The sequence below is a fragment of the Oncorhynchus gorbuscha genome, unplaced genomic scaffold (genome assembly GCF_021184085.1).
Source record: "Oncorhynchus gorbuscha isolate QuinsamMale2020 ecotype Even-year unplaced genomic scaffold, OgorEven_v1.0 Un_scaffold_855, whole genome shotgun sequence".
Classification (NCBI taxonomy): domain Eukaryota; kingdom Metazoa; phylum Chordata; class Actinopteri; order Salmoniformes; family Salmonidae; genus Oncorhynchus; species Oncorhynchus gorbuscha.
Window position 1 is genome coordinate 1 of NW_025745844.1, and position 10,000 is coordinate 10,000.

General features: G+C 48.4%; 1 protein-coding gene across 1 annotated transcript in view; it reads right to left on the bottom strand.

The window, feature by feature from the left end:
* Window positions 1–5,119: 5,119 nt before the first annotated feature.
* LOC124020561 (dystrophin-like) overlaps window positions 5,120–10,000 on the bottom strand; it is a 7,568-nt gene continuing 2,687 nt past the window's right edge. The window contains exons 2-6 of the mRNA XM_046335804.1: window positions 9,737–9,874; window positions 6,808–6,933; window positions 6,250–6,399; window positions 5,442–5,640; window positions 5,120–5,229 (exon numbers count right to left, since the gene is read on the bottom strand). Of these exons, the coding sequence (XP_046191760.1) occupies window positions 5,120–5,229; window positions 5,442–5,640; window positions 6,250–6,399; window positions 6,808–6,933; window positions 9,737–9,874 (723 nt within the window). The remainder of the gene's footprint in view (window positions 5,230–5,441; window positions 5,641–6,249; window positions 6,400–6,807; window positions 6,934–9,736; window positions 9,875–10,000) is intronic.

The window sequence follows — 10,000 nt, forward strand, 5'->3', positions numbered from 1 at the left end:
GCTTCGTTCAGTTACGTATTGCTGTTTGCAGTCAGTAAGCATAGTAAGTAATGGTTGTGGTTGGCGTACTGCGGTCGCTGATAGTTGGTCAGTTTGTGGTCCGTTTGCAGTCAGTAAGCATAGTAAGTAATGGTTGTGGTTGGCGTACTGCGGTCGCTGATAGTTGGTCAGTTTGTGGTCCGTTTGCAGTCAGTAAGCATAGTAAGTAATGGTTGTGGTTGGCGTACTGCGGTCGCTGATAGTTGGTCAGTTTGTGGTCCGTTTGCAGTCAGTAAGCATAGTAAGTAATGGTTGTGGTTGGCGTACTGCGGTCGCTGATAGTTGGTCAGTTTGTGGTCCGTTTGCAGTCAGTAAGCATAGTAAGTAATGGTTGTGGTTGGCGTACTGCGGTCGCTGATAGTTGGTCAGTTTGTGGTCCGTTTGCAGTCAGTAAGCATAGTAAGTAATGGTTGTGGTTGGCGTACTGCGGTCGCTGATAGTTGGTCAGTTTGTGGTCCGTTTGCAGTCAGTAAGCATAGTAAGTAATGGTTGTGGTTGGCGTACTGCGGTCGCTGATAGTTGGTCAGTTTGTGGTCCGTTTGCAGTCAGTAATTGGGTGGCAATGGTTGTGGTTGGCGATTGCGTCGCTGATAGTTGGTCAGTTTGTGGTCCGTTTGGTAGTCAGTAAGCATAGTAAGTAATGGTTGTGGTTGGGCGTGATTGCGGTCGCTGATAGTTGGTCAGTTTGTGGTCCGCTTATGGTCCGTAAGCATAGTAAGTAATGGTTGTGGTTACGTGACGCGGTCGCTGATAGTTGGTCAGTTTGTGGTCCGCTGGCAGTCAGTAAGCATAGTAAGTAATGGTTGTGGCTGGCGACGCGGTCGCTGATAGTTGGTCAGTTTGTGGTCCGTTTGCAGTCAGTAAGCATAGTAAGTAATGGTTGTGGTTGGCGTGATTGCGGTCGCTGATAGTTGGTCAGTTTGTGGTCCGTTTGCAGTCAGTAAGCATAGTAAGTAATGGTTGTGGTTGGGTGATTGCGGTCGCTGATAGTTGGTCAGTTTGCGGTCCGTTTGCAGTCAGTAAGCATAGTAAGTAATGGTTGTGGTTGGGCGTGACCGCGGTCGCTGATAGTTGGTCAGTTTGTGGTCCGTTTGCAGTCAGTAAGCATAGTAAGTAATGGTTGTGGTTGGCGTACTGCGGTCGCTGATAGTTGGTCCGTTTGCAGTCAGTAAGCATAGTAAGTAATGGTTGTGGTTGGCGTACTGCGGTCGCTGATAGTTGGTCCGTTTGTGGTCCGTTTGCAGTCAGTAAGCATAGTAAGTAATGGTTGTGGTTGGCGGCACGCGGTCGCTGATAGTTGGTCCGTTTGTGGTCCGTTTGCAGTCAGTAAGCATAGTAAGTAATGGTTGTGGTTGGCGGACTGCGGTCGCTGATAGTTGGTCAGTTTGTGGTCCGTTTGCAGTCAGTAAGCATAGTAAGTAATGGTTGTGGCTGGGCGCACTGCGGTCGCTGATAGTTGGTCAGTTTGTGGTCCGTTTGCAGTCAGTAAGCATAGTAAGTAATGGTTGTGGTTGGCGTACTGCGGTCGCTGATAGTTGGTCAGTTTGTGTCCGCTTGCAGTCAGTAAGCATAGTAAGTAATGGTTGTGGTTGGCGTACTGCGGTCGCTGATAGTTGGTCAGTTTGTGGTCCGTTTGCAGTCAGTAAGCATAGTAAGTAATGGTTGTGGTTGGCGTACTGGAGTCGCTGATAGTTGGTCAGTTTGTGGTCCGTTTGCAGTCAGTAAGCATAGTAAGTAATGGTTGTGGTTGGCGTACTGCGGTCGCTGATAGTTGGTCAGTTTGTGGTCCGCTTTGCAGTCAGTAAGCATAGTAAGTAATGGTTGTGGTTGGCGTACTGCGGTCGCTGATAGTTGGTCAGTTTGTGGTCCGTTTGCAGTCAGTAAGCATAGTAAGTAATGGTTGTGGTTGGCGTACTGCGGTCGCTGATAGTTGGTCAGTTTGTGGTCCGTTTGCAGTCAGTAAGCATAGTAAGTAATGGTTGTGGTTGGCGTACTGCGGTCGCTGATAGTTGGTCCGTTTGTGGTCCGTTTGCAGTCAGTAAGCATAGTAAGTAATGGTTGTGGTTGGCGTACTGCGGTCGCTGATAGTTGGTCAGTTTGTGGTCCGTTTGCAGTCAGTAAGCATAGTAAGTAATGGTTGTGGTTGGCGTACTGCGGTCGCTGATAGTTGGTCCGTTTGCAGTCAGTAAGCATAGTAAGTAATGGTTGTGGTTGGCGTACTGCGGTCGCTGATAGTTGGTCAGTTTGTGGTCCGTTTGCAGTCAGTAAGCATAGTAAGTAATGGTTGTGGTTGGCGTACTGCGGTCGCTGATAGTTGGTCCGTTTGCCGTTTGCAGTCAGTAAGCATAGTAAGTAATGGTTGTGGTTGGCGTACTGCGGTCGCTGATAGTTGGTCAGTTTGTGGTCCGTTTGCAGTCAGTAAGCATAGTAAGTAATGGTTGTGGTTGGCGTACTGCGGTCGCTGATAGTTGGTCAGTTTGTGGTCCGTTTGCAGTCAGTAAGCATAGTAAGTAATGGTTGTGGTTGGCGTACTGCGGTCGCTGATAGTTGGTCGTTTGTGGTCCGTTTGCAGTCAGTAAGCATAGTAAGTAATGGTTGTGGTTGGCGTACTGCGTCGCTGATAGTTGGTCCGTTTGTGGTCCGTTTGCAGTCAGTAAGCATAGTAAGTAATGGTTGTGGTTGGCGTACTGCGGTCGCTGATAGTTGGTCAGTTTGTGGTCCGTTTGCAGTCAGTAAGCATAGTAAGTAATGGTTGTGGTTGGCGTACTGCGGTCGCTGATAGTTGGTCAGTTTGTGGTCCGTTTGCAGTCAGTAAGCATAGTAAGTAATGGTTGTGGTTGGCGTACTGCGGTCGCTGATAGTTGGTCCGTTTGTGGTCCGTTTGCAGTCAGTAAGCATAGTAAGTAATGGTTGTGGTTGGCGTACTGCGGTCGCTGATAGTTGGTCAGTTTGTGGTCCGTTTGCAGTCAGTAAGCATAGTAAGTAATGGTTGTGGTTGGCGTACTGCGGTCGCTGATAGTTGGTCAGTTTGTGGTCCGTTTGCAGTCAGTAAGCATAGTAAGTAATGGTTGTGGTTGGCGTACTGCGTCGCTGATAGTTGGTCAGTTTGTGGTCCGTTTGCAGTCAGTAAGCATAGTAAGTAATGGTTGTGGTTGGCGTACTGCGGTCGCTGATAGTTGGTCAGTTTGTGGTCCGTTTGCAGTCAGTAAGCATAGTAAGTAATGGTTGTGGTTGGCGTACTGCGGTCGCTGATAGTTGGTCAGTTTGTGTCCGTTTGCAGTCAGTAAGCATAGTAAGTAATGGTTGTGGTTGGCGTTTGCGGTCGCTGATAGTTGGTCAGTTTGTGGTCCGTTTGCAGTCAGTAAGCATAGTAAGTAATGGTTGTGGTTGGCGTACTGCGGTCGCTGATAGTTGGTCAGTTTGTGGTCCGTTTGCAGTCAGTAAGCATAGTAAGTAATGGTTGTGGTTGGCGTACTGCGGTCGCTGATAGTTGGTCAGTTTGTGGTCCGTTTGCAGTCAGTAAGCATAGTAAGTAATGGTTGTGGTTGGCGTACTGCGGTCGCTGATAGCAGCTCGTGTCTCCTGGTTGTTGGTTTTGTTCTTTAGGTTCTGAGCTGCAGTCAGCTGACCCTCCAGCTGGGGGCGCCGTCGCTCCATGTCCCCCAGTGCTCCCTACAGACAGCAAGACACAGACAGAACATTTCAATGAATATCTGGATGGCAAGTATTTACAACTATTTGAGCCATGTATTTGAGCCATGTATTTGAGCCATGTATTTGAGCCATGTTTTGAGCCATGTTGTTTGAGCCATGTATGTGAGCCATGTATTTGAGCCATGAGCCATGTATTTGAGCCATGTATTTCAGCCATGTATTTGAGCCATGTATTTGAGCCATGTTTGAGCCATGTATTTGAGCCATGTATGTAGCTGAGCCATGTATGTGAGCCATGTATTTGAGCCATGTATTTGAGCCATGTATTTGAGCCATGTATTTGAGCCATGTATTTGAGCCATGTATTTGAGCCATGTATTTGAGCCATGTATTTGAGCCATGTATTTGAGCCATGTATTTGAGCCATGTATTTGAGCCATGTATTTGAGCCATGTATTTGAGCCATGTATTTGAGCCATGTATTTGAGCCATGTATTTGAGCCATGTATTTGAGCCATGTATTTGAGCCATGTATTTGAGCCATGTATTTGAGCCATGTATTTTTGAGCCATGTATTTGAGCCATGTATTTGAGCCATGTATTTGAGCCATGTTTGATTATTTGAGCCATGTATTTGAGCCATGTATTTGAGCCATGTATTTGAGCCATGTATTTGAGCCATGTATTTGAGCCATGTATTTGAGCCATGTATTTGAGCCATGTATTTGAGCCATGTATTTGAGCCATGTATTTGAGCCATGTATTTGAGCCATGTATTTGAGGTATTTGAGCATGTATTTGAGCCATGTATTTGAGGCATGTATTTGAGCCATGTATTTGAGCCATGTATTTGAGCCATGTATTTGAGCCAGGTTAGTGCCTGTGTTCTCAAAGCGTCTCAGAATAAGAGTGCTGATCTAGGATCAGATCCTCCCCGGTCCATGTAATCATGTATTCATTATGATCTAAAAGGCTAACCTGATCCCAGATCAGCACTAGGATCTGGTCCTCTCTCTAGTATTCATTATGATCTAAAAGGCTAACCTGATCCCAGATCAGCACTAGGATCTGGTCCTCTCTCATTAGTATTCATTATGATCTTAAATTATGATCTAACCTGATCCCAGATCAGCACTAGGATCTGGTCCTCTCTCTAGTATTCATTATGATCTAAAAGGCTAACCTGATCCCAGATCAGCACTAGGATCTGGTCCTCTCTATTCATTATGATCTAAATCTAAAAGGCTAAACTGCTAATCAGCACTGATCCCAGATCAGCACTCCTGATCCCAGATCAGCACTCTTTATGAATACAGGCCAGGGTCTCAGCGGCTAAACGGAGTCTCTCACACTCTGTGACCCACTGGTTGACCCCTGACCTTTGTCTTGACGATCATGTGGTTGATGTCGTCCAGGTCGGCCACGGTCACCCTCTGTGTCTGTACCATCTGATCCAGCAGGGATAGCCAATCAGAGAGCTCTGCCCAGGCCTTGTTGAACTGAGCCAGGGCTGGGGCGTCTCCTGGAGGGTCTCAACTGGAGGGGGCAGCGTGATACAATCAGTAGCCATTCGGTCTCACACACACACACACACACACACACACACACACACACACACACACACACACACACACACACACACACACACACACACACACACACACACACACACACACACACACACACACACACACACACACACACACACACACACACACACACACACACCACACACCTCATCTCCTTACTGGTGGTTTTCTGGATCTTTAGAGCGGCCAGCCTCTCTCTGTGTACTATCATTTGCCCCTGAATCGCCCTCCAATCATCACTCAGACTGTGGTACTTCTCCTTCTCTGGTTGGCTGGGAGGCGTGTCCTTGTACAGCTCCTGGCCCTTAGCCAACACCCCCTCCACCTCAGGCTTCTTGACCTGGACTTCATCAATGAGCTGAAACATCACAAACCATTCCAAAACAATGAAACTACTCTCCATCTCAATTCGTCTTTCAGAGATTCCTCCCGTCTTCTCTCCTAACCTCCTTTTCCAGCTGGAAGAAAAGTAGGTCTGAGGTCCCTCACCAGTGACCTTTTTCTCCCATGTGTTTTGAGAAGGAGGCGTGGAGAGAGGATGCAAAGAATTAAGGAAAGATTCATTGATATAGGCCACGGACTCTGTAGGCATGGATGGATGGATGGATGGGTGGGTGGATGGATGGATGGGTGGAGGGATGGAGGGATGGATGGATGGGGGGAGGGAGGGAGGGAGGGAGGGATGGATGGATGGAGGGAGGGATGGATGGAGGGATGGATGGATGGAGGGAGGGAGGGAGGGAGGGAGGGATGGATGGATGGATGGATGGATGGAGGGATGGATGGATGGAGGAGGAGGGATGGATGGATGGAGGGATGGAGGAGGATGGATGGAGGGAGGGAGGGAGGGAGGGATGGATGGATGGATGGATGGATGGATGGATGGAGGGAGGGAGGGAGGGAGGGATCGATCGATGGACAAATTGACTGATAGATGGATGGATGACAGGATGGATTGATAGTCTACCTTGGGTTCCACATTGTCAGGGTTTTCCTCTAGGGTGGTCCTGGTAGTTGAGGTCCACGAGGAGAGGTAAGTCAGCCGGTCCTGGAAGTGAGACAGCTCCTTCAGCAAGCTCTCAATCTGCTTCTGCTTCTCAGGCAGGTCTTTAGACACCTATAGGGAGGAGGGAGAGGAAGGACCCGAGTGTTTTCAATGGTAGGGAGGAGGAAGGCACATCCAGGAATATTATATTGAAGGAAAACAGGAACTTAATATGAAGCAGGATACAGTCCACTCACACACACAGTACAAAGGTCTCCCACAGGGAGGAGGGACAGGCCCCGAGTTGGGGGCCATTTTAGTTGAATTACAAGAGCATTTCCAATGGTAGGAAGGAATATACAGTACACTTGATCATACACTAAAAAACAAAACACATGAACCCAACATTAAGTTAAAAAATAGACTACTCCTACACACAAGTTGAAATACAGATATCGAGTAGTCAATATTCATGTTCAACATCCAACTGATCTTATCCACGTAAAGGACAGAACCTCCTCCTTAGAAAGGGATACTAACCTGTACCCAGCGTGTGTTGATCATCTTCATTTCCTTCTGTTGGTCAGCAGGGAGGGGAATGGTGCCGGTCCTCGTGTTGATGGTGTCCACATTGTTCTGTCTGGCTGGTAGCTCCAACACTCGAGCCTACACACACACACACACACACGCACACATACACGCACACACACACACGCACACATACACACACACATACACACACACACACACGCACGCACGCACGCACACACACACACACACACACGCGCGCGCATACACACACACACGCACACACACACACGCGCGCACACGCACACACACAAACACACAAACACAAACATACACTCAAAATACAGATAATAAATTAAATAATAACGGATCACACGTGTTTGAACAGACTAGACGTAGTTTGAACAGAGACCTCTGGCCAATCTCAAAATACAGATAATAAATTAAATAATAACGGATCAATGATGTGACCAGTGGGACATAGAGAGAGAGATATGTGTATGTAATCTAGACTAGGAGACAGACTAGTGAGAGATGTCCTCTGGCCAGTAATCTAGACTAGGAGACAGACTAGTGAGAGATGTCCTCTGGCCAGTAATCTAGACTAGGAGACAGACTAGTGAGAGATGTCCTCTGGCCAGTAATCTAGACTAGAGACAGACTAGCTAGTAATCTAGACTAGGAGACAGACTAGTCCTCTGGCCAGTAATCTAGACTAGGAGACAGACTAGTGAGAGATGTCCTCTGGCCAGTAATCTAGACTAGGAGACAGACTAGTGAGAGATGTCCTCTGGCCAGTAATCTAGACTAGGAGACAGACTAGAGACAGACTAGTGAGAGACTAGTCCTCTGGCCAGTAATCTAGACTAGGAGACAGACTAGTGAGAGATGTCCTCTGGCCAGTAATCTAGACTAGGAGACAGACTAGCGAGAGATGTCCTCTGGCCAGTAATCTAGACTAGGAGACAGACTAGTGAGAGATGAGTAATCTAGACTAGGGGACAGACTAGAGAGATGTCCTCTGGCCAGTAATCTAGACTAGGAGACAGACTAGTGAGAGATGTCCTCTGGCCAGTAATCTAGACTAGGAGACAGACTAGTGAGAGATGTCCTCTGGCCAGTAATCTAGACTAGGAGACAGACTAGTGAGAGATGTCCTCTGGCCAGTAATAGACTAGAGACAGACTCTAGACTAGGAGACAGACTAGTGAGAGATGTCCTCTGGCCAGTAATCTAGACTAGGAGACAGACTAGTGAGAGATGTCCTCTGGCCAGTAATCTAGACAGAGGAGATGTCCTCTGACAGACTAGTGAGAGATGTCCTCTGGCCAGTAATCTAGACTAGGAGACAGACTAGCGAGAGATGTCCTCTGGCCAGTAATCTAGACTAGGAGACAGACTAGTGAGAGTCCTCTGGCCATAATCTAGACTAGGAGACAGACTAGTGAGAGATGTCCTCTGGCCAGTAATCTAGACTAGGAGACAGACTAGCGAGAGATGTCCTCTGGCCAGTAATCTAGACTAGGAGACAGACTAGCGAGAGATGTCCTCTGGCCAGTAATCTAGACTAGGAGACACACTAGTAATCTAGAGAGACAGACTGTCCTCTGGCCAGTAATCTAGACTAGGAGACAGACTAGTGAGAGATGTCCTCTGGCCAGTAATCTCTGGCAGACAGTAATCTAGTAATCTAGACTAGGAGACAGACTAGTGAGAGATGTCCTCTGGCCAGTAATCTAGACTAGGAGACAGACTAGTGAGAGATGTCCTCTGGCCAGTAATCTAGACTAGGAGACAGACTAGCGAGAGATGTCCTCTGGCCAGTAATCTAGACTAGGAGACAGACTAGCGAGAGATGTCCTCTGGCCAGTAATCTAGACTAGGAGACAGACTAGACGAGAGATGTCCTCTGGCCAGTAATCTAGACTAGGAGACAGACTAGCCTCTGGCCAGAGATGTCCTCTGGCCAGTAATCTAGACTAGGAGACAGACTAGTGAGAGATGTCCTCTGGCCAGTAATCTAGACTAGGAGACAGACTAGTGAGAGATGTCCTCTGGCCAGTAATCTAGACTAGGAGACAGACTAGCGAGAGATGTCCTCTGGCCAGTAATCTAGACTAGGAGACAGACTAGTGAGAGATGTCCTGAGTAATCTAGACTAGGGGACAGACTAGTGACTTTAATCTCCAGGGTGGCCAGTAATCTATCTGGTGACTAGGAGACAGACTGATGTCTCTGGCCAGTAATCTAGACTAGGAGACAGACTAGTGGGGCCAGTAATCTAGACTAGGAGACAGACTAGCGAGAGATGTCCTCTGGCCAGTCAGACCAGACTCATCCAGCCAGGAGACAGGAACTGTCCCTGGCCAGTAATCTAGACTCCTCCTCTGGCCAGTAATCCCTAGGAGACAGACTAGCGAGAGATGTCCTCTGGCCAGTAATCCTAGACAGGACAGACTAGGTTGACTGTACAGGGTTTCATCTGGATCTCCAGGCGTCAGGGGATACGACCTCCTCAGCCTCATCCAGCCAGGACAGGAACTCCCCCATGTCCTCCTGCAGCCCCATGTCGCAGCTCCCCATGTCCTCCTGCAGCCCCATCGCACGCACGCACGCACGCACGCACGCACGCACGCACGCACGCACGCACGCACGCACGCACGCACGCACGCACGCACACACACACACACACACACACACACACACACACACACACACACACACACACACACACACACACACACACAGTACTCAATCAAGGAATAGTTAAGACTGCCGACATACACACTGGTACTGCAGACATACACACTGGTACTGCAGACATACACACGGGTACTGCAGACATACACACTGGTACTGCAGACATACACACTGGTACTGCAGACACGAGAACACACACACACCTCCTCTTCCTCTCTGCGATCTCCTGGGTGATGTTCACCCAGCGTGTGTTGAGGGTGTTGAGCTGTAGCCTGATCTGAGCTCCATCCTCCTGCGTACTCTGACCAATGATCTCCTTCCCTGCAGCGTTCAGCCCTGCCACCATGTCCCCCTTGGCCCCCACGCTCTCCTGCAGCTCCTGACACACCACAGGGTCACAGGGCAAAGGTCATACAACATGTTAATTCGATCAGCTACAAGCACCCGTTCATTGTTTCATTGTTGAGCAGGTTTTCCACCTTTAGCTGATCAACTATTTAGCTGA